The sequence below is a fragment of the Bombina bombina genome, chromosome 4 (assembly GCF_027579735.1).
Source record: "Bombina bombina isolate aBomBom1 chromosome 4, aBomBom1.pri, whole genome shotgun sequence".
Classification (NCBI taxonomy): Eukaryota; Metazoa; Chordata; class Amphibia; order Anura; family Bombinatoridae; genus Bombina; species Bombina bombina.
In genome coordinates, this window is record NC_069502.1 from 788,567,367 (window position 1) to 788,592,166 (window position 24,800).

The 24,800-nt window shown below is 41.4% G+C and overlaps 1 protein-coding gene across 1 annotated transcript in view; it reads left to right on the forward strand.

Moving 5' to 3' along the window:
• IGF2R (insulin like growth factor 2 receptor) overlaps positions 1-24,800 on the forward strand; it is a gene marked incomplete in the record, with an annotated part of 598,770 nt that overhangs the window by 427,344 nt on the left and 146,626 nt on the right. The window contains 1 exon segment of the mRNA XM_053711175.1: positions 15,530-15,726. Within this exon segment, the coding sequence (XP_053567150.1) occupies positions 15,530-15,726 (197 nt within the window).

Here is a 24,800-nt window from a genome sequence, read left to right on the forward strand (position 1 = left end):
ATTCAACGCTCCTAATCGTTTTTGTTCCTTTTGTCAAAATAAGGAACAGAAAAATGACTCCGTTCAGAAGCAAGGTTTCTCTGGTTCAGTATGGAGGCCTAATGCTAATTATAACAAGTCCAAACATGGTAAGAAATCTGTTCCAGCCTCCAAGAACGCATGAAGGGCGGCCCCCGATCCAGTGATCCTGGTAGGGGGCAGATTAAAGCTTTTTTCAGGAGGCTTGGTTTCTATCTGTCTCAGATCCATGGATTCAGAATATTGTTTCTCAGAGATATCGGATTGGATTCAGAACAAGGTCTCCCAGAGGAAGTTTTTTCTGTACAATGTTCCAAGGAATCCTGTAAAAGCTCAGACTTTTCTTCAGTCTGTCTCAGATCAGGAAATAATTGGGAGAGTTTGTACCAGTTCCTTTACAGGAGCAGGGATGGGATTTTATTCAAATCTCTTCATTGTTCCAAAGAAGGAAGACACTTTCAGAACAGTTTTAGATCTAAAGACTCTAAACAAGTTTGTCAGGGTTCCATCTTTCAGAATGGAAACTATCAGGACTTTTCTACCTTTTGTGCAGCAAGGTCAGTTTATGTCCACAGAATATTTAAATGATGCTTACCTTCATATTCATATCCACCCAGAACATCACCCGTTTCTTCGGTTTGCTTTCCTGGAAAAGCATTATCAGTTTGTTTCTCTACCTTTTGGTCTAGCTACAGCACCAAGTATATTTACCAAGGTTTTGTGTGCCTTTTTGTCTGTAAATTAGAACTCGGCATATTGCAGTGTTTCCTTACCTGGATGATATCTTGGTACAGGCTCCATCTTTTCCTTTAGCAGAATCTTCAAAGACATGGTTGGATGATCAATTTACCAAAGAATTCTTTGATTCCTCAGACAAGGGTTACTTTCTTTCGTTTCCAAATAGACTCACTGTCCATGAGTCTCTCTAACAGAACAGAGCGAGATGAAATTGGTTTCAGCTTGTCTTAATCTTTAGTCTCTTTCATTCCTTACAATGGCCCAGTGTATGGAGGTTCTTGGTCTCATGATTGCAGCTTTAGATTCAATTCCATTTGCTCAGTTCCACATGAGGCCTCTCCAGCTTTGTATGCTGCATTAATGGTGAAGGAATTATGCTTGGCTATTTCAAAGGATATTCTTAGATTCCAGTACAAGTCAGTCTTTGGCTTGGTGACTTGAATCATCAGCTCATTATTCAGTTCTCTTTCTTTTTGGTTGAAGAGTATCATCCATTTTGCATATGGGACTGCTGGACAGCAGCCTCCTGAACGAATTACGGCTCATTCCACTATGGCTGTGGCTTCCTCATGGGCATTCAAAAATTATGTTTCTGTTGAACAGATTTGCAAAGCTGCAACTTGGTCGTCTCTTCACACTTTTTCCAAATTTTACAAATTCGATACTTTTGCCTCGTCTGAGGCTGTTTTTGGGAGGAAAGTTCTTCAAGCAGTGGTGCCTTGCGTTTAGGTTCCCTGTCTTGTCCCTCCCGTTTCATCCGTGTACTGGCTTTGGTATTGTATCCCACAAGTAAGGATGAAATCCGTGGACTCATCATATCTTTTAAAAGAAAAGGAAATTTATTCTTACCTGATAAATTTGTTTCTTTTACTATACGATGAGTCCACGGCCCACCCTGTTTTTCTAAGACAGGTCTTTAATTTTGTTAAACTTCAGTCACCTCTGCACCTTGGCTTTTCCTTTCTATTCCTAACTTCGGTCGAATGACTGGAGTGGGAGGGAAGGGAGGAGCTATATATACAGCTCTGCTGTGGTGCTCTTTGCCTCCTCCTGCTGACCAGTAGGCGATATCCCACAAGTAAGGATGACATCTGTGGACTCATCGTATCGTAAAAGAAATAAATTTATCAGGTAAGAATAAATTTCCTTTTTTCATCAGTGCAAGATTGTTCTGCTTTGTCCTAGGGTGTAGCCGTAGTCCATATCAGTCTCTTCAGTAGAGGAGTGGTGGCTTTCAAGCAATGGGAACTTGTGGGGTACAATCCTCACTGTGCCTCCCATGTAGGTAATGCTGCCATAATACTGAAAGCCTGAGTAAGATTACTCAGTCTTTATCTCTTTTTCCACAGATCCATGTGAGGGAGAAGACCTCTCAAACCTTGTGAGCTGCCTTGCTGCCTGGCAGATCTATGAGGTAAGTGCTGAGTTTATTTTTTGTGGGCTCAAATGCAGGAAAAATTGGGCACTTTATTTCCATTAATAAATGGGACACAATTTCTCCTATATGTTTTGGGGAACATATAAAGGCAGTATTTGTTATTTCAGGCACTGGGGCTGAGGAGTTTATATAAGGCGATGTTTGGTGTGGCGTTCACTTCTCCTGGCGGCTTGACTTCAAGAAACATTTGCAGGAGGTTCATTTTTTTAGACGCCCACGGGGCTAGCTGATGCTGCAATTGCTGTTGCGCGCCTTTTTTCCTTTTTCACTTCCTGATATAGAGGGGTGACTAGATCAGTTAGCAGAGTCGGACGCAGGGAAGCGCAAGCTAAATGCTTATACAGCGTTGTTAGACCGGACAGCTTTTAACTCTGCTTCAAGACGAGTTCCGGATTGCTTCTACTAAAGGGAAATACTATCCGGTGTCAGCAGGGCAGGTAGGCACCTCAGCAAAGCTAAGCTGAGGTGTAGAGGTTGTCCGGAGAGTTTGTGTGTTTTTATCTATTCCCTTGCTACAAAAAATAAAAAAGTTACGTTTTAAATTTAAAGAGACAGTAACGTTTTTTTGTATTTTAATTTTATCAAAAATGTAAGTTTATTTAGTGGTAATTTGTTCCATTGTGAGTTAAGATGGACCAAGAGGCGTTGTCTGCTTTTCCCATGCTGCAGGGAAAGCGCAAAAGGAAATGTAAAGAATCAGTGAGTAAGGTTTATGACACAGTCGTGGCTATTGCGAATGTTCCCTCCCAGAAGTCTGAGGAGGAAGATACTTCGGTAGCATCTGAGGGTGAAATCTCAGACTGACAATGTAACTCCTTTTTCTGATGCTGAATTTGTATCCTTCAGGTTTAAGCTGGAACACCTCCGTTTGTTACTTAAGGAGGTTTTGGCTACCTTAAACGACTCCGACACTACGGCCGTAGTCAATCCTAAGAAGTCTAGCAAGCTAAACAAGTATTTTGATGTACCTTCCATGGTGGAGGTTTTCCCTGTACCAGATTGGGCTACAGAGATTATTGCTAGGGAATGGGAGAGACCGGGTATCCCTTTTTCTCCATACCCTATTTTTAAAAAGATGTTTCCTATAGCAGACTCTATCAAGGAGTCTTGGCAAACGGTCCCCAAGGTGGAAGGGGCAATTTCCACTTTAGCCAAGAGAACCACTATTCCCATAGAGGATAGTTGTTCCTTTAAAGATCCTATGGATAAGAAGTTAGAGGGGTTGCTCAAAAAGATGTATGTTCACTAGGGTTTACAATGGCAACCTGCGGTGTATATTGCTACCGTCACTAGTGCGGCGGCATACTGGTTTGATGTGTTGTCTGATTCTATTCAGACAGACACTCCCCTTGAAGAGATACAGGATAGGATCAAGGCCCTTAAGTTGGCCAATTCCTTTATTATTGATGCTTCCCTACAGGTTATCAAGCTGGGAGCTAAAATTTCTGGGTTTGTCGTACTGGCCCGCAGAGCCTTATGGTTAAAATCCTGGTCTGTGGATGTGTCATCTAAGTCTAAGCTTTTGGCGATTCCTGACAAGGGTAAGACCTTGTTTGGGCCAGGATTGGTGGAGATCATTTCCGACATTGCGCGTGGAAAGGGCCATTTCCTCCCTCAGGATAAGAGGAATAAGCAGAAGGGACGTCAGAGTAATTTTTGTTCCTTTCGAAATTTCAAGGGTAAGCCTTCCTCTCCCTCTACAAAGCAGGAACAGTCCAAGCCTTCCTGGAGGTCCAATCAGTCTTGGAACAAGGGAAAGCAATCTAAGAAACCCGCTACTGACTCAGTCAGCATGAAGGGTCTGCCCCTGATCCGGGACCGGATCTTGTGGGGGGCAGACTTTCTTTCTTTGCTCAGGCGTGGGTTCGGGATGTTCAGGATCCCTGGGCAGTGGACTTCGTGTCCCAGGGATACAAACTAGAGTTCAAGACCTTTCCTCCCAGGGGCAGGTTTCTGCTCTCAAGATGATCTGTAGACCAGATAAAAAAAGAGGCGTTCTTACACGGTTTTCGAGACCTTTCCACTCTGGGAGTGATAGTTCCTGTTCCACTGCAGGAACAGGGTCTGGGTTTTTACTCCAATCTGTTTGTAGTTCCCAAAAAAAGAGGGAACTTTCAGACCAATTCTAGACCTCAAAAGTCTAAACAAGTTCTTCGGAGTACTGTCCTTCAAGATGGAGACTATTCATTCTATTCTTCCCTTGGTTCAAGAGGGTCAATTTATGACAACGGTAGGTAACTGCATGTTCCCATACACAAGGACCATAACAAGTTTCTGAGGTTCGCTTTTCTAGACAAACACTTCCAGTTTGTGGCTCTTCCATTTGGCCTTGCCACAGCTCCCAGAATTTTTTCAAAGGTCCTGGGATCTCTCGGAGATGTTATCCTTCCTGCAATCTCACAGATGGAAGGTGAATCTAGGAAAGTGTTCTTTAATTCCGGCTACAAGAGTAGTATTCTTGGGAACCATAATAGACTCCCTATCGATGACAATATTTCTAACAGAGATCAGAATATCAAAGATCTTAGACTCCTGTCTAGCCCTTCAGTCCTCTCCTCCTGCTGTCAGTGGCTCAAAGTATGGAGGTAATCGGTCTGATGGTAGCTGCCATGGACATCATTCCGTTTACCCATTTCCACCTTGGACCTCTGCAGTTATGCATGCTAAGTCAATGGAACGGGGATTATGCGAATCTGTCTATGCAATTACAGTTAGCTCAGGCAACAAGAGATTCTCTTCTTTGGTGGGTGTCTCAGGATCACCTCTCCCAGGGAACCTGCTTTCGAAGACCCACCTGGGTGATTGTGACAACGGACGCCAGCCTGCTGGGATGGGGAGCAGTCTGATGCTCCCTAAAGGCTCAGGGGACATGGACTCAGGAGGAGTCTGTTCTCCCCATAAACATTCTGGAGCTGAGGGCAATCTTCAATGCTCTTCTAGCCTGGCCTCAGTTAGCTTCGGCCCGGTTTATCAAGTTCCAGTCGGACAACATAACTTCGGTGGCTTACATCAACCATCAGGGGGGGGGGACTCGGAGTTCCTTGGCCATGGAAGAGGTTGCCAAGATTATTCGGTGGGCGGAAACCCACAACTGCTGTCTATCTGCAATCCACATCCCAGGAGTGGACAATTGGGAAGTGGATTTTCTGAGCAGACAGACCTTTCACCCAGGGGAGTGGGAACTCCATGCGGAAGTGTTTTCAAGCTTGATTCTCAAATGGGGACAGCCATATCTGGATCTCATGGCATCTCTTCAGAATGCCAAGCTCCCGAGGTACTGGTCGAGGTCAAGGGATCCTCAGGCTGTACTGATAGATGCGCTGGGGGTCCCTTGGAATTTCAGTCTCGCATACCTATTTCCTCCGATCGCTCTTCTTCCTCAGGTCATTGCCCGAATTAAACAGGAGAGGGCGTCAGTGATCCTCTTTGACCCGGCGTGGCCTCGCAGGATCTAGTATGCAGACCTGGTGGAGATGTCATCTCTCCCTCCTTGGAGACTTCCGCTGAGGAAGGACCTTCTACTTCAAGGGCCCTTCCTTCACCCAAATGTAGTTTATCTGAAGCTGACTGCTTGAAGATTGAACGCTTAATTTTATCTAAGAGTGGTTTTTCTGAGTCGATCATTGAGACCATGATTCAGACTCGGAAGCCTGTTACCAGGAAGATTTTCTACAAGATATGGCGTAAATATCTGCATTGGTGTGAATCCAGAGGCTACTCTTGGAGTAGAGTTCGAATGCCTAGAATTTTGTCTTTTCTCCAAGAGGGTTTGGAGAAGGGATTATCGGCAAGTTCTTTGAAGGGTCAAATATCTGCCTTGTCTATTTTGTTACATAAAGGTTTGGCGGATATACCGGATGTGCAATCCTTTTGTCAGGCCTTAGTCAGAATCATGCCTGTGTTCAAACCTGTTACTCCTCCCTGGAGACTTAACCTTGTTCTTAAAGTTCTTCAACAGGCTCCGTTTGAGCCTATGCATTCCCTAGATATTTATTATCTTGGAAAGTTTTGTTTCTTGTTGCAATTTCTTCTGCCTGTAGTCTCTCAGAACTCTCAGCGTTGCAATATGAATCCCCTTATCTTATTTTTCATTCTGATAAGGTAGTTCTGCATATTATGTTGGGTTTCCTTCCTAAGGTTGTTTCGGATAGGAACATTAATCAAGAAATTGTTGTTTCTTCTTTATGTCCTAACCCTTCTTCCCATAAAGAGCGTCTGCTGCACAACCTAGATGTGGTGCATGCGTTGAAATTCTATTTACAGGCGACTAAGGAGTTTCGCCAGTCTTCGGCTCTGTTGTTTTCTCTGCGAAACGTAAGGGTAAGAAGGCTACGTCAACTTCTTTCTTTGTGGTTGAAGAGTATAATTCGATTGGCCTATGAAACTTCTGGACAGCAGCCTCCTGAGAGAGTTATGGCTCATTCTACGAGGGCCGTTTCCTCTTCCTGGGCATTCAAAAATTAAGCTTTTGTGGAACAGATTTGCAAGGCTGCAACTTGGTCCTCTCTTCACACTTTTTCTAAATTCTATAAATTTTATTCTTTTCGGAGAAAGGTTCTTCAAGCAGTGGTGCCTTCCATTTAGGTTCCCTCTCTTGTCCGTCCCTTATCATCTGTGTCCTCTAGCATGGGCATTGATTCCCAATAGTAATCAGAAGATCTATGGACTCACCATGTCATTAGAAAGAAAACAAAATGTATGCTTACCTGATATATTTCTTGACACAGTGAGTCCACTGCCCGCCCTGGTTTCTTAAGGACAGGGTTTTTTTTTGTTATAAACTTCAGACACCTCTGCACCTTGTTGCTTCCTTTCTCTCCTTGCTTCGGTCGAATGACTGGGGTTGTAGGGGAGGGAGGTGATATTTAATAGCTTTGCTGTGGTGCTCTTTTCCACCTCCTGCTGGGCAGGAGTGATATTCCCAATAGTAATTAGATGATCTGTGGACTCACCGTGTCAAGAAATAAATAAATGTATCAGGTAAGCATAAATTTTGTTTTGTACACAATGTGATAAAGTAATGAGATCTGATTATACCTACAAGCTCAACCCATTTTATTAGGTTGTGGCTCCAAAACACAAAATCAGAGCTTTAATATACACAAATAAACCTTAAAAAGCTAATATTCATACATTTTTTACTCTTTAGTTGGTAAAAAAGCAATTGTAAACACATTAAGGGAAAAACTATTTTACAGTATACTATCCCTTTAAGACTGATTCGTGCTCATAAGCCAGTGTCTAGGAAGATTTATCACAAGGTTTGGAAAGCTTACATTTCCTGGTGTATAGATCATGTTTTTTCCTGGCATTCCTTTGGATTTCCAAGTATTCTTCAGTTTTTGCAGAATGGTCTAGAGGCTTTATCTGCCAGTTCTCTGAAATGGCAGATTTCTGTTTTCACAGTTCTGTTTCAGTTCTGTTTGCTCAGAAAATTAACCAGAGGGTCAGACCTCTGGTTAATTTTCTAAATGTCCCCCAATTGCCCCCAAACTTAAAGAGATGGTAGATGGTTTGTGAAAAGCTAGGATTTAGCAGTGGAACAAATAAAGGGGACTTTCAGTCATGAAGTATAAAATACACTTAGTCAATAGCCGTGCTAACCCACACGGCTATTGGATAAGAGGTGAAAATGTCACCTCACAGCCAATAGCCGTTCTGCCGTGGGCTGCCTGAGGAGCTCAGTGCAGCAAACGCTTCCCACAAATAATGGAACTTTCAGCATGAAGTATTTTATACTTCATGACTGAAAGTCTCCTTTATATTTTCCAATGGTAAATCCTAGCGTTTCACAAATGCTAGGATTTACCATCACTTTAAGTGTTGGTTTTTTTTTTCTTTTCTTTTTTTTTTGTTTGTTTTTTTTTTTTTAAATATATAGTTTCTTCTTTTTTTTATTTTTATTGCACTTAGCAGTTTTTGGGTTCTAAAGTCGGCGGCTGTGGGGTGTTAGAGAAAAAAACGGCACTGAAAGGTGCCTTTAAATTGTGCTCTATGGGAACTGTGTGTGTTTCTAAGCATTTTGAAGCCCAATTCCTCTCAAAGTACAGTGTTTGTCTGGGATGTGAAGGGCGTATTGCCTGAGGACGCCATGTTTTCACCTATGGGAAATCTATTCTAAGGCTCTCTGTAATTTGGTTGTGGGGATTCATCTGCCACCTCCATTTACAGATCGACATTATACTCCTCTACTATTACCTCTGCTGATATGTTTCAGTACTGGTTTGGCTTTCTGCTATATGTGGATGGGTGTCTTCAGGTAAGTATATATCTTTTTTTTAAGACACTCTCAGCTATGTTTGGCACTTTATATTTTAAAGTTCTAATATATATTGCATATATTTGCCATGAGTCAGGTCTATGTTTATTTCCCTTTGCAGTCTAACAGTTTCAGCATGGAAAATTATGTTTTGGGAGTAATTTAGTAAAAAAAATTCTTACCTGGGGTTCCCGGGCAAATTAGACATGCGATGATCCAAAATGCTTTCATTTATTCCGTCATTCTTGGCGCAAATATTTTTGGCGCGGAGGTTGCGTTTGTTTGTGACGTGAGTCATGTCATTTCTTGCGCCTTTGCTGAAGCAATTTTTTTTTTTTTGGCGCCTGTTATGACGTGAATTGTGTCATTTCCTGTTAACCTTGGCGCCAATAGTTTTTTTTTTTTTCTCTGCATTTGTGTCATCTTTGTTAGCGTCATTGTTGGCGCTAAAAAAATTTTTATATTAAGTCTCTCCATCTTTTGTTCTCTGCTTTCATTTGTTACAGAGGGCTATGTTTGCTTTTGTTTTGCATATTAGTATTTTTTATAAGCATTTTTTCCCATTCCTGAAACTGCTATTTTGAGGAAATTTGATATTTTGTTTAAATGTTGTTTTTTCTTTTTGTTACATTTTGCAAGATGTCTCAAACTGATCCTACCTCTGATGTTACTGTAGGAACCAAGTTGCCTGAAAACAAATCTACCAAAGCTTAGTGTGTATGTTGTAAATCGGCTGATCTTCCTTCTTCAGCTCAAGTATGTGGCACTTGTTATGAGAAATTGTTTCATAAGTACAAATGCATTTACTGTTAAACCTTTACAGTCTAATGTACATGATATTCCTGCAGATATAAAAGATTATGTTGCTGCGGCCATAGAGAAGGCTATGACTGCTATTCTGCCTTCAAATAAATGTAAAAGGTCTCTCCTAATAAATCTGATGAAGTTTGTATTGATTAACAACATACTGAAGTATTTTATGCTGATGAGGAGTTTTCTGGCTCAGAGGATCCTACTTCAGACACTGAAATTAATAAATCAACCTTTCTTTTTAAGATTGAATATATTCGTTCTTTGTTAAAGGAAGTATTGTTTACTTTGGGTATTGAGGAATCTAGTCCTCTTTATAACAAGAATGTCAAACATTTTTATTCTGTTTTTAAGACTTCTGAGATTACTCCTAAAGTTTTTTCCCATTCCAGATGCTATCTCTAATATGATTACTAAGGAATGGTCTAAGCCTAGTTCTTCTTTTAATCCTTCTTCTAGGTTTAAAAAATTGTATCCTTTACCTGTGTCCAATTTAGAGCTTTGGGAGAAAGTCCCTCAGGTTGATGGCTTGCCAAACGTACTACTATTTCTATGGAAGATAGTACTTCTTTTAAGGATCCCTTAGATAGGAAGATTGAATCTTATCTTATGAAGGCATATTTACATACTGGCTAAATTCTTAGACCTATTTCTATAGCTGATGTTGCTGGCGCTTCAACTTTTTGGTTGGACAGTCTAGCACAGCCGTTATCAGATCCTGATTTGTCTAGCATTGTTCTTTTACTTCAACATGCTAATCATTTCATTTGTGATGCTATATTTGATATTATTAAGATTGATATCAAATCTATGTCTTTAGCTATTCTATCTAGTAGAGCTTTATGGCTTAAATCATGAAAGGCTGATATGGTTTCTAATTCTAGATTACAATCTCTATCTTTTCAAGGTAATAATTTATTTGGTTCTCAATTGGATTCTATTATATCCACTTTCACTGGGGGTAAAGGAGTTTTTCTGCCCCAAGATAAGAAATCTAAGGGTAAATTTAAAGCTCCCAATCGTTTTCGTTCCTTTCGTCAGATTAAAGAACAAACAAAACACTCCTTCCCCTAAGGCCTCTGGTTCCAATTGGAGACCATCCACGAATTGGAATAAATCCAAGCCTTATAAGATACCAAATACAGTACAGCCCCTAAGACTGCATGAAGGTGCGGCCCTCAAACCAGTTCAACTGGTGGGGGCAGATTGAAATTGTTTCAAGACATTTGGGCAGATTCTGTCCAAAATCAGTGGATTCAGGATATTGTTTCTCTGGGGTATCGAATAGGTTTCAGAATAAGACCTCCCATGGGAAGATTCTCTCTTTTCCATGTTCCAACAAACCCTGTGAAGGCTCACGCTTTTCTGAAGTGTGTTTCAGATATAGAGTTTTCAGGGGTGATTGTTCCAGTTCCGGAACAGGGTTTGGGTTTTTATTCAAATCTGTTCATTGTCCCAAAGAAGGAAGATTAATTCAGACCAATTCTGGATCTAAAAACTCTAAATCGTTTTGTAAGAGTCCCAACTTTCAAGATGGTGACTATAAGGACTATTCTGGTCCACAATAGACTTACAGGACGCTTATCTTCACATTCCGATTCAACCAGACCACTATCGGTTTCTGAGATTCTCCTTTCTAGACAAGCATTACCAATGTGTCACTCTCTTACATTTGGTCTAGCAACAGCTCTGAGAATCTTTTCAAAGGTTCTCAGTGCCCTTCTATCTGTAATCAGAGAGCAGGGTATTGCGGTGTTTCCTTATTTGGACGATATCTTGGTACTAGCTCAATCTTTTCATTTAGCAGAATCTCACACGAAACAACTTGTGTGGTTTCTTCAAAAACATGGTTGGAGGATCAATTTAAAAAATAATTTTTTGATTCCTCAGACAAGGGTCACCTTTTTTAGGTTTCTAAATAGATTTCAGTGTCCATGACTCTTTCTTTGACAGAAAAGAGACAAATGAAGTTAGTTTTAGCTTGTCTTAACCTTCAGTCTCTATCATTTCCTTCAGTGGCTATGTACATGGAAGTTTTAGGTCTTATGACTGCAGCATTGGGCGCAATCACCTTTGCTTGTTTTCATATGAGACCTCTACAGATTTGCATGTTGCACCAATGGTGCAGGGATTATACTCAGATATCACAGTTGATATACTTAATCCCAACATTCAACACTGACTTGGTGGTTAAACCATCACCTTATTGTTTGTCCTTCCTGGACTGTGATCACAACAGATGCAAGTCTTTCAGGTTGGGGAGCTGTCTGGGGGTCTCTAACAGCACAAGGGGTTTGGGAACCTCAGGAGGCGAGGTTGCCAATCAATATTTTAGAACTCTGTGCTATTTTCAGAGCTCTTCAGGCTTGGCCTCTGTTGAAGAGAGAACTTTATATTCGACTTCAAACAATGTCACTACAGTGGCATATGTCAGTCATCAAGGGTGGACTCAGTCCTATCTCTAAGACTTTCTTGGGTGGAATCTAAATCTTGTCAAATTTCTGCGATTCATATCCCAGGAGTAGACAATTGGGAAGTAAATTATCTCAGTCGTCAGACTTTACATACGGGAGAGTGGTCTCTCCATCCAGATGTTTTTTTCAATTGGTACAGATGTGGGGTCCTCCAGAAAAAGATCTGATGGCCTCACGTCTGAACAAGAAGCTTTTAGGATACCTTTCCAGGTCCAAGGATCCTCAGGCGGAGATGGTGGATGCTTTAGCAGTTCCTTGGTTTTACCAACCTCTGGTTCTTCTTCCAAGGGTGATCTCCAAGATCATAATGGAACAATCTTATGTGTTTCGGATAGCACCAGCTTGGCCTCTCAGGTTTTGGTATGCAGATATTCATTTGCCAGCCTTGGCCACTTCCTTTAAGGCCAGACCTTCTGTCTCAGGGACCGTTTTTCCATCAGGATCTCAAATCTCTAAATTTGATGGCATGGAAATTGAACACTTAGTGCTTAGTCATAGAGGTTTCTCTGCCTCAGTGATTAGCACTATGATACAGGCTCATAAGTCTGTTTCAAGGAAAATTTATTATCGGGTTTGGAAAACTTATATTTCATGGTGTTCAACTCCATGATTATTCTTGGCATTCTTTTAGAATGCCTAGGATTTTATAGTTTCTTCAGGATGGGTTGGATAAGGGTTTGTCTGCAAATACTTTGAAAGGACAAATTTCTGCTCTTTCTATTTTATTTCATAGAAAGATTGCTAAACTTCCTGATATTCACTGTTTTTTTTAGGCTTTGATTCGTATTAAACCTGTTATTAAATCTATTTCTCCTCCTTGGAGTCTCAATTTGGTTTTGAAAACTTTACAGGCTCCTCCTTTTGAGCCTATGCATTCTCTAGACATTAATTTGCTTTTTTGGAAAGTATTATTTCTTTTGGCTATCTCTTCTGCTAGAAGAGTTTCTGAATAGTCTGCTCTCTCTTGTGAGTCTCCTTATCTGATTTTCCATCAAGATAAAGCTGTTTTGCGGACTTCATTTAAATTTTTGCCTAAAGTTGTAAATTCTAACAACATCAATAGGGAAATTGTTGTTCCTTCTTTGTGTCCTAATCCTAAGAATACTCTTGAAAGGTCTTTACATTCTTTGGAAGTGGTAAAAGTTTTTTGAAATATTATGTTGAGGCTACTAAAGATTTCAGAAAGACTTCTAGTCTATTTATTTTTTCTGGCTCCAGGAAAGGTCAGAAAGCTGCTGCTATTTCTCTGGCTTCTTGACTGAGTCTTTTGATTCACAAAGCTTATCTGGAGGCGGGGAAATCTCCTCCTTAGAGAATTACAATTCATTCTACTCGATCAGTTGCCACTTCTTGGGCTCTTAAGAATGAAGCTTCAGTTGATCAAATTTGCAAAGCAGCAACTTGGTCGTCTTTGCATACTAAATTTTACCATTTTGATGTATTTTCTTCTTTGGAAGCAGCCTTTGGTAGAAATGTTCTTCAGGCAGTTGTCTGATTCTAATGCCTTTTTGTTTTGATTTTTTTGAATTTTTTAAGAAAACTTTATTATTTTTTTGCATTTAATTTCTCAGTGGAAATAGCTGTTTTTATTTCATCCCTCCCTCTCTAGTGACTCGTGGACTTCCACATCTTTGGTATTATATCCCATACGTCACTAGCTCATGGACTCTTGCCACTTACATGAAAGAAAACATAATTTATGTAAGTACTTACCTGATAAATTCATTTCAGGAGTCCATGAGACCCACCCTTTTTTTGTGGTTATGATTTTTTTGTATAAAGCACATTATTTTTTCCAGTTCCTCTTTTTGTATGCTTTTTACTCAGTTTTTTACACCTCACTTCTTGGCTAAACGTTAAACTAAGGTATGAGTGAGGTGGGAGGTGTATTTATAGGCATTTTGAGGTTTGGGAAACTTTGCCCCCTCCTGGTAGGAATGTATATCCCATACGTCACTAGCTCATGGACTCTTGCCACTATGAAAGAAATTAATTTATCAGGTAAGTTCTTACATAAATTATGTTATTTATGTGTTAATATATGTATTGGGGTTGGGAATCTTTGCCTCCTCCAAGCAGTAGAGAAAGTAATTCCCATGAGTAAAGGATTGTGGACTCACCACCATGAAATAAAGGAATTCATCAGGTAAGTATAAATTATGTTGGTGTTGGTGTGTGGTTGGTGTTTTTTTTTTGTTTTGTTTTTTTTTTAATAAAAATAGGAAAATTATGCTGAAATATTAATTCTTATTACATTTGAAATGTCTGCCAAACATTTGTATATAAGGTATATATTAAAAATACATTAGAAAACCTACAGACGTTTAATTTAAGAATTTAATTTAAGAATGCACTTGATGTTTAAAATTGATTATTTTTTTTTTACTTTTAAATCAGAGGAGTTACATGAGTGAGATATTTCCATTGACTGAGGATGGTTACCAGCCTGCAATACTGCATATCATATGCCTAGCAAGTATTTGCATCAAGATTTATTGTCTTCCTCCTCTACAGTGAATGTAAATTTGAATGAATAAGTGCCCAGTTTTTAAAAATACTATTAAAAACAGGAGCACTTTCATTCATTAAAATTTACATTGAAGCGTTTGTTTTTTTTAAATACTTACCTTTTTCTTTAGGAAAATCAGACCGGCGATCCTCCAGCCGCAGCTCTTCTGTGCTTAGCACCGCAATGACGAAACTGGCTTCCTCCAATCATGGCGAGCACCACAAGGTGTCTAGCTCTTGAGGCCATGCAACGATTGGATGAAGCCGGTTTCATCATAGATATGCTAAGTACAACATGAGAGGCGGGCGGAGTATTGCCAGTCTGAGATTCCTAAAGAAAAAGGTAAGTATTTAAAAAAAAAAAAAAAAAAAAAACACGCTTCAATGTAAATTTTAATGAATGAAAGTGCCCCTGTTTTTAATAGTATTTTTAAAAACTGAGCACTTATTCATTCAAATGTACATTCACTTTAAAGGTATCATATAATGAAAAAGTAAAATGCTCTAATTTTGCATTAATTTCCCTTGGTAACTGTTTAACCACCACAAAAGGGTTAAAAACACATTACAGCGCTTGAGCTAGGCATAGCTGCTATTTGGCGGCTGGATTTGTAAATTGCGTCTAATTTGCCCACTGTCTGTTTCCAGCTCAGGAGCAGAATTGTATTGGGACTGTCAGACAGGACGTTAGCTATGTGTTTCATACCTTAAAGGGACACTGAACCCAACATTTTCTTTCGTGATTCAGATAGAGCATGAAATTTTAAGCAACTTTCTAATTTACTCCTATTATCAAATTTTCTTAATTCTCTTGGTATCTTTATTTGAAATGCAAGAATGTAAGTTTTGATGCCGGACCATTTTTGGTGAATAATATGGTTGTTCTTGCTGATTTGTGGATAATTTCATTTACCAATAAAAGTGCTGTCCAGAGTCTGAACCAAAAAAGCTTAGATGCCTTCTTTTTCAAATAAAGATAGCAAGTGAACGAAGAAAAAATGATAATAGGAGTAAATTAGAAAGTTGCTTAAAATTGCATGCTCTATCTGAATTGCGAGAGAAAAAATGTGGGTTCAGTGTCCCTTTTAATGTTTCTTTGTTGAAAATCATTAGATAAGTTTTTTTTTTTTTTTTTTAAAGGATTGTGAGTGACCCTATAGTTATCAAGTGACATTAAGGGGGGAAAAAATAAATAAAATGATGTAATGAATTAGAATTTAAGAGATTATTGAAATCCTTAGGGATTAAAAAAATTAAGAAAAACAAAATCATGTCTGTTTTCAGGGCCCACCTCATGTCCAAATGGTGCTGCAGCCTGTTTGGTGGATGGATTAAAGGCGGTTAGTCTTGGTCAGCTTGCTAAAGGCCCTACATGGGGCAATGGAATCTCGATCCTCCGCTATGTCAATGGAGATCTTTGTCCTGATGGTTTAAGAAACCGAACGACGACTATACGATTCCAATGTGATGAAACGGAAGTTGTAAGTATATAGTTTTAAGTAGATCTACATATTCATGTTGTGTGGACAGTGAGCATAATGACTATTTGAAAAAGAATGTATCCTTCCAAAATGTTTGCCCCAAAGAATAAAAGAGCAAAGGAAAAGATGCTTCTAATAGATTACATTTTTTCTTAAAGGGACACTGAACCCAAATTTCTTTTACAAGATATGACGAGTCCACGGATTTCATCCTTACTTATGGGATATCGCCACCTGGTCAGCAGGAGGAGGCAAAGAGCACCACAACAGAGCTGTATATATAGCTCCTCCCTTCCCTCACACTCCAGTCATTCTCTCTGCCTGTGTTAGTAATAGGAGCGAGGTAAAGTGAGGTGTTAGTTTAGATTCTTCAATCAAGAGTTTTTTATTTTCAAATGATGCCAGTTTGTACTATTTTACTCAGGGTACAGCTACAGGGTCTGTGCAGATTACATCCGTTCCTCTGTGACTCCCATTGGGGGCTGCCCTGATGAATATGGTCTTAGCAAATTTTTATCTAAGACCCAGTTTGTTCCCAAAGATTCCTGGAGGAGATGAAGGACCTTTTGCAGTGTGGGACGAGTCATGTTGTTACTCAACATGGAGGTATGTGCAGTCTTATTTTCTGTGACACTTGGTACCTCAGAAAGGACTGTCTTTCTCTCTGTAAACTGGCCTATGTCTGTGCCCTATTATTCTCGGGTCTGAAGGCTGCTATCATTATGGGGTGCGGTAGTAATATAATATGCGCTATTTTAACCCTTTCATGTGTGGGCTGATGCTGGGGATTTCTCGGAGTAGTGCACTCCAGATCACGTTATTTTTAATACTCTTGCGGCATGGTTAGGATGTGACATTAACAGGGGGAGTGGCTTAATGTGGGGCACTTTTATGAGGTGCAACGCTACTCCGGCGGCTCCATTTTTGTTTTTTTGCTATAAAGAACTATGCTAATGAGCCGCGCGGGAGTTCCGCACTGATACGCCCACGATGGGCGGGGCAATCTTTTGCGCGCAAGTAGAAGCAGCGCAGTGTCTGTCTGGGAGTCGGACGGATACTTGACTCAGGTGTTTTGTCTGGACCGCATGGGTAGTTAGAACTCAGGCAGTCTAGACACTCTGCTGCACGGGTGACGTTCTTTTGTCTCAGAGAGGGGGCAGGTAAGCACCGCAGCAGAGCTATGGCGAGGTGTTTAAATTTGAAGTGTCTAAATTTGAGGGTGCAGTTATCCTTTAAAGGTTAGTTAACTGTTAATGGGATACGTATAACCGCGACTTTTATTTTTCAAGGCCACAATTATAAGAGTTTTCGTTCGCACAGTGTGCTGCGCAAATTTTTTTTAATTTTATTTAAAGGCACAGTTGTTTTTATTCTATAACGAGATTGTGCATAAAAAGTGTTTGATATAACTGAATACGATTTTCTGTTTTTTACAATGGATGACCTTGAAGCCAGTACTTGTTCCATTTGTTTAAATGCCATTGGGAACCCCCGCTTACTTTTTGTCCCGCATGCACTGAGATGGCATTGCAATATAAAGATCAGATATTCTTTAATAAAGAGATGCCTAAGGATGTTTCTCAGACTAATGAGACTCGGGGTATGCCGCTACTTTCTCCCCAAGCGTCTCAACCTCTAACACCCGCCCAAGCGACGCCGTGTTCTTCCACAGCGTCCACTTCATTCACTCTGCAGGACATGGCTGCAGTTATGTCATCCACCCTTACAAAAGTATTATCTAAGTTGCCAGTGTTACAAGGCAAGCGTAGCAGGGCAGAAGCCCATGTGGTCCCTGCGACTTCTGATGCCTTGATGGCTATCTCCAATGTACCCTCTCAGGGCTCTGAGTTGGGGGGTAGGGAGAACCTGTCCGAGGGGGAACTATCTGACTCAGGGAGTGCTTTGCCCCAGACAGATTCGGATGTCATGTCTTTCAGATTTAAACTTGATCACCTCCGTCTGTTGCTGCGGGAGGTTTTGATGACTCTGGACAACTGTGACTCTATCGTGGTACCGCCAGAGAAATTGTGTAAGATGGACAAATACTTAGAAGTTCCTTCTTATTCTGATGTCTTTCCGGTTCCTAAGAGAATTTCGGAAATCATCACTCGGGAATGGGAAAGACCGGGTATCCCGTTCTCACCTTCCCCTAATTTTAGGAAAATGTACCCTATAGCTGACACCGTTCGGGACTCTTGGCAGACGGTCCCTAAGGTGGAGGGAGCTATCTCTACCCTGGCTAAGCGTACGACTATCCCTATTGAGGACAGTTGTGCCTTCAAAGACCCTATGGACAAAAAGTTGGAGGGTCTTCTAAAAAAGCTATTTATTCATCAAGGGTTTCTATTACAACCGACGGCCTGCATTGTACCAGTCACAACGGTGGCTGTCCTTCTGGTTTGATGCCTTAGAAGAGTCCCTTAAGACTGAGACTTCTTTAGAGGAAATACGAGATAGAATAAAGGCCCTTAAGCTGGCGAATTCTTTTGTTACGGATGCCGCTTTCCAGATCGCCAAATTGGCGGCTAAGAATGCAGGATTTGCCATTTTAGCGCGCAGAGCCTTATGGTTAAAATCTTGGTCTGCGGATGTGTCCTCTAAATCCAAGCTTTTGGCTATTCCTTTCAAGGGTAAGACCCTATTCGGGCCTGACTTGAAAGAGATCATTTCTGACATTACGGGAGGTAAGGGTCACCTCCTACCTCAGGATAAAACATCTAAGCAGAGGGGCAGACAGAGTAATTTTCGTTCCTTTTGAAATTTCAAGGGAGTCCCCTCTTCCTCTTTTGTTAAACATGAAGGGAATTTCTCTTGTAAGGTGTATCCAGTCCATGGATTCATCCATTACTTGTGAGATATTCTCCTTCCCAACAGGAAGCTGCAAGAGGATCACCCACAGCCGAGCTGTCTATATAGCTCCTCCCCTAACTGCCACTACCAGTCATTCTCTTGCAGCTCTCGACAAGAAAGGAAGTATCAAGAGAGATGTGGTGAATTAGTGTAGTTTATCTTCAATCAAAAGTTTGTTATTTTTAAACGGTACCGGCGTTGTACTGTTTTTACCTCAGGCAGAAATTAGAAGAAGAGTTTTGCCTGAGGTTTTTGATGATCTTAGCAGGTTGTAACTAAGGTCCACTGCTGTTCTCACACATAACTGAAGAGTATGGGAAAACTTCAGCAGGGGGAACGGCCTGCAGAATTAACTGCTCTGAGGTATGTTCAGTATATTTTTTTCTAGAGAGATAAGGTCTAGAAAATTCTGACAGTGCCTGATATATTTAAGGTAAGCCTGATTACAGTGATTTAACAAACGACTGGCATCATGCTTGCAGTAAAGGGTAATATTCATGTTACTTTCTCTTATTACTTAGTATGTAAAACGTTTGCATGATATATAAAAAACGTTTTTTACTGAGGGTGATAAATCTTTATTTGGGGCCTAGTTTTCCACATGGCTTACTAGATTTCTCCTAGGAGTAGTTATTTTTGGCCCTTTCACTTTGAGTGCATGGTGGGAGGGGCCTATTTTCACGCTCTAATTGCACAGTAGTTTTTACATACTGAGACATCCAGCTTCCCTGAAGGAGTCCCCTGACATATTGGACCTCTGTAAAGGGTTTTTGTGCCTACAAAAGTCGTTTTATGGGCAGGTAGGAGCCACAGTAGAGCTGTGGCAGTTTGCTTGTGACTGTTATAACGGTTTTACCGTTTTTCTGCTTCGTTTTTGAGCCTGAGGGGTTAATCATCCATTTGCAAGTGGCTGAAATGCTATTTTAGTCTATTTTACACACTGTAAAAATTTCGTAGAGTTAACTGCTTTTTTTCACTGTTTTGCAATTTTTGTGTTTATTTTTTTCCCTTAAAGGCACAGTACCGTTTTTTATATTCTGCTTTTTCACATTAATTAAAGTGTTTTCCAAGCTTGCTGGTCTCATTACTAGTCTGACATAGAGGAAACTCCTTGTTCATTATGTTTAGAAGCCATTGTGGAACCCCCTCTTAGAATGTGTAACAAATGCACTGATCTTACTATAAATTTTAAAGACCATATTCTGGCTTTAAAAGATTTATCACCAGAGGAAATTGACAAGGGGGAAGTTATGCCGACTAACTCTCCCCACGTTTCAGAGCCTATAACTCCCGCTCAAGGGACGCAAGTACATCTAGCGCGCCCATTGCGTATACTTTACAAGACATGGCGGCAGTTATGAATCATACCCTTACAGAGTTATTGTCCAAACTGCCAGGGTTAAAAGGAAAGCGAGACAGCTCTGGGGCTAGAACAAATACAGAGCTCTCTGAAACTTTAGTAGCTATGTCTGATATACCCTCACAATGTGCAGAAGCCGAAGCAGGAGAGCTTCTATCTGTGGGTGATTTTTCTGACTCAGGGAAGACACTTCAACCTGATTCTGATATGTCTACATTTAAATTTAAGCTTGAACACCTCCGCGTGTTGCTCAGGGAGGTTTTAGCAACTCTGGATGACTGTGACGCATTGTAGTCCCAGAGAAATTGTGTAAATTGGATAAATACTATGCAGTGCCTGTTTACACTGATGTTTTTCCAATACCTAAGAGGTTTTCAGAAATTATTACTAAGGAATGGGATAGACCAGGTGTACCGTTCTCTCCCCCTCCTGTTTTTAAAAAGATGTTTCCTATAGATGCCGCTACACGGGACTTGTGGCAAACGGTCCCTAAGGTGGAGGGAGCAGTCTCTACCCTAGCGAAGCGTACAACTATCCCTGTCTAGGACAGTTGTGCTTTTCTAGATCCAATGGACAAAAAATTAGAGGGTTACCTTAAGAAAATTTTTATTCAACAAGGTTTTATTCTTCAGCCCCTTGCATGCATAGCCCCTGTTACTGCTGCTGCGGCCTTCTGGTTTGAGTCTCTAGAAGAGGCTCTACAGGTAGAAACCCCATTGGATGATATCCTTGACAAGCTTAAAGCTCTTAAGCTAGCCAATTCATTTGTTTCTGATGCCGTTGTTCATTTAACCAAGCTAACAGCTAAAGGTTTTGCTATTCAGGCGCGTAGGGCGCTATGGCTCAAATCCTGGTCAGCTGACGTTACTTCAAAGTCTAAGCTTCTCAACATTCCCTTCAAGGGGCAGACCCTATTCGGGCCTGGACTGAAGGAGATAATTTCTGATATTACTGGAGGAAAAGGTCACGCCCTTCCTCAGGATAGGTCCAACAAATTAAGGACCAAACAGACTAATTTCCGTTCCTTTCGAAACTTCAAGAGTGGCGCAGCTTCAACTTCCTCTAATACAAAACAAGAGGGAAATTTTGCCCAGTCCAAGCCGGTCTGGAGACCTAACCAGGCTTGGAACAAAGGAAAGCAGGCCAAAAAACCTGTTGCTGCCTCTAAAACATCATGAAGGGTCAGCGCCCGATCCGGAAACGGATCTAGTAGGGGGCAGACTTTCTCTCTTCGCCCAGGCTTGGGCAAGAGATGTCCAGGATCCCTGGGCGTTGGAAATTGTGTCCCAGGGATATCTTCTGGACTTCAAAGCTTCTTCTCTAAAAGGGAGATTTCATCTCTCACAATTATCTGCAAACCAGTTAAAGAGAGAGGCATTCTTACATTGTGTTCAAGACCTCCTAGTTATGGGAGTGATCCACCCAGTTCCAAAGGAGGAACAGGGGCAAGGCTTCTATTCAAATCTGTTTGTAGTTCCCAAGAAAGAGGGAACTTTCAGACCAATCTTAGATCTCAAGATCCTAAACAAATTTCTCAGGGTCCCATCCTTCAAGATGGAGACTATTCGAACCATCCTACCTATGATCCAGGAGGGTCAATATATGACTACCGTGGACTTAAAGGATGCTTATCTTCACATTCCGATACACAAAGATCATCATCGGTTTCTCAGGTTCACCTTCCTAGACAGGCATTACCAGTTTGTGGCTCTTCCCTTTGGGTTAGCTACGGCACCAAGAATCTTTACGAAGGTTCTAGGGTCACTCCTAGTGGTCCTAAGGCCGCAGGGTATAGCAGTAGCCCCTTACCTAGAAGACATTCTGATACAGGTGTCGAATTTTCAAATCGCCAGGTCCCATTCGAACATTGTTCTGGCATTCCTGAGGTCTCATGGGTGGAAAGTGAACGAAGAAAAGAGTTCTCTATCTCCTCTCACAAGAGTTTCCTTCCTAGGAACTCTGATAGATTCTGTAGAAATGAAGATTTACCTGACAGAGGCCAGGTTGTCAAAACTTCTAAATTCCTGCCGTGTTCTTTATTCTACTTCTCGCCCTTCAGTGGCTCAGTGTATGGAAGTAATCGGCTTAATGGTAGCGGCAATGGACATAGTGCCGTTTGCCCGCCTACATCTCAGACCGCTGCAACTCTGCATGCTCAGTCAGTGGAATGGGGATTACACAGATTTGTCCCCTCTACTAAATCTGGATCAAGAGACCAGGGATTCTCTTCTCTGGTGGCTATCTCGGGTCCATCTGTCCAAGGGTATGACCTTCCGCAGGCAAGATTGGACAATAGTAACGACAGATGCCAGCCTTCTGGGCTGGGGTGCAGTCTGGAACTCCCTGAAGGCTCAGGGCTCGTGGACTCAGGAGGAGGCACTGCTTCCGATAAACATTCTGGAACTAAGAGCGATATTCAATGCTCTTCAGGCTTGGCCTCAGCTTGCTGTGGTCAGGTTCATCAGATTTCAGTCGGACAATATCACGACTGTAGCCTACATCAACCATCAAGGGGGAACAAGGAGTTCCCTAGCAATGTTGGAGGTTTCAAAAATAATTCTATGGGCAGAGGTTCACTCTTGCCATCTATCAGCTATCCATATCCCAGGAGTAGAGAACTGGGAGGCGGATTTTCTAAGTCGGCAGACTTTTCATCCGTGGGAGTGGGAACTCCATCCGGAGGTGTTTGTCTCGTCAGAACGCCAAGCTTCCTTGTTACGGATCCAGGTCCAGGGATCCCAAGGCAGCGCTGATAGATGCTCTAGCAGTGCCTTGGTCCTTCAACTTGGCTTATGTGTTTCCATCGTTTCCTCTGCTCCCTCGTCTGATTGCCAAGATCAAGCAGGAGAGAGCTTCGGTGATTTTGATAGCACCTGCGTGGCCACGTGGTATGCAGATCTGGTGGACATGTCATCCCTTCCACCATGGACTCTGCCGCTGAGGCAGGACCTTTTACTTCAGGGTCCTTTCAACCATCTAAATCTATCATAAGATATGGTGTAAATATCTTCATTGGTGTGAATCCAAGGGTTACTCATGGAGTAAAGTCAGGATTCCTAGGATATTATCTTTTCTCCAAGAAGGATTGGAGAAGGGATTGTCAGCTAGTTCCTTAAAGGGACAGATTTCTGCTTTGTCTATTCTTTTGCACAAGCGTCTGGCGGAGGTTCCAGACGTTCAGGCGTTTTGTCAGGCTTTAGTTAGAATCAAGCCTGTGTTTAAACCTGTTGCTCCGCCATGGAGTTTAAATTTAGTTCTTAAAGTTCTTCAACTTCTTCATCTTAAAGTTCCGTTTGAACCTCTGCATTCCATAGATATCAAGCTTTTATCTTGGAAAGTTCTGTTTTTTGTAGCTATCTCATCGGCTCGAAGAGTTTCAGAGTTATCTGCCTTACAGTGTGATTCATCAAATGAAGAGTGCTGGATGCTCCGTATTAAAAGTAACAAAATGTATTATTCGTGTTAAAAGCGTTAACATGGAGAGACAAAGTAGACACGAATGCAGGCGCAGCACCAGGGCTTACAGTGTGATTCCCCTTATCTGATCTTCCATGCAGATAAGGTAGTTTTGCGTACCAAACCTGAGTTTCTTCCTAAGGTGGTATCTAATAAGAATATCAATCAGGAGATTGTTGTTCCGTCACCGTGTCCTAATCCTTCTTCAAAGAAGGAACGTCTATTACACAATCTTGACGTGGTTCGTACTTTAAAGTTTTATTTACAAGCTACTAAGGATTTTTGTCAAACATCTGCATTGTTTGTTGTCTACTCTGGACAGAGGAGAGGCCAAAAGGCTTCAGCAACTTCTCTTTCTTTTTGGTTAAGAAGTATAATCCGCTTAGCTTATGAGACTGCTGGCCAGCAGCCTCCTGAAAGAATTACAGCTCATTCCACTAGAGCAGTGGCTTCCACATGGGCTTTTAAAAATGAGGTTTCTGTTGAACAGATTTGTAAGGCGGCGACATGGTCTTCGCTTCATACTTTTTCTAAATTCTACAAATTTGATACTTTTGCTTCTTCGGAGGCTATTTTTGGGAGTAAGGTCTTACAGGCAGTGGTGCCTTCCGTTTAAGCGCCTGCCTTGTCCCTTCCTTCATCCGTGTCCTATAGCTTTGGTATTGGTATCCCACAAGTAATGGATGAATCCGTGGACTGGATACACTTTACAAGAGAAGACAAAATTTATGCTTACCTGATAAATTTATTTCTCTTGTGGTGTATCCAGTCCACGGCTCGCCCTGTCATTTTAAGGCAGGTGTTTTTTATTTTTAAACTACAGTCACCAATGCACCCTATAGTTTCTCCTTTCTCTTGCTTGTCTTCGGTCGAATGACTGGGGGTGGCAGTTAGGGGAGGAGCTATATAGACGGCTCTGCTGTGGGTGATCCTCTTGCAGTTTTCTGTTGGGAAGGAGAATATCCCACAAGTAATGGATGAATCCGTGGACTGGATACACCACAAGAGAAATAAATTTATCAGGTAAGCATAAATTTTGTTTTTGCACAAGACAAGTCAGTCTGGAATTCCCTGAAGGCTCAGGGTGTGTCAGAGTCTCTTCTTCCAATCAATATTCTGGAGTTGAGAGCAATATTCAATGGGCTTCAGGCTTGGCCTCAGTTGGCTTCAGTCAAATTCATCCGATTTCAGTCGGACAACATCACGACTGTGGCTTACATCAATCATCGGGGAGGAACAAGGAGTTCCTTAGCGATGACAGAAGTATCCAAGATAATTTTGTGGGCGGAGGCTCACTCTTGTTATCTGTCAGCAATCTACATCCCAGGAGTGGACAACTGGGAAGCGGATTTTTTGAGCGGACAGACGTTTCATCCGGGGGAGTGGGAACTCCATCCGGAGGTCTTTG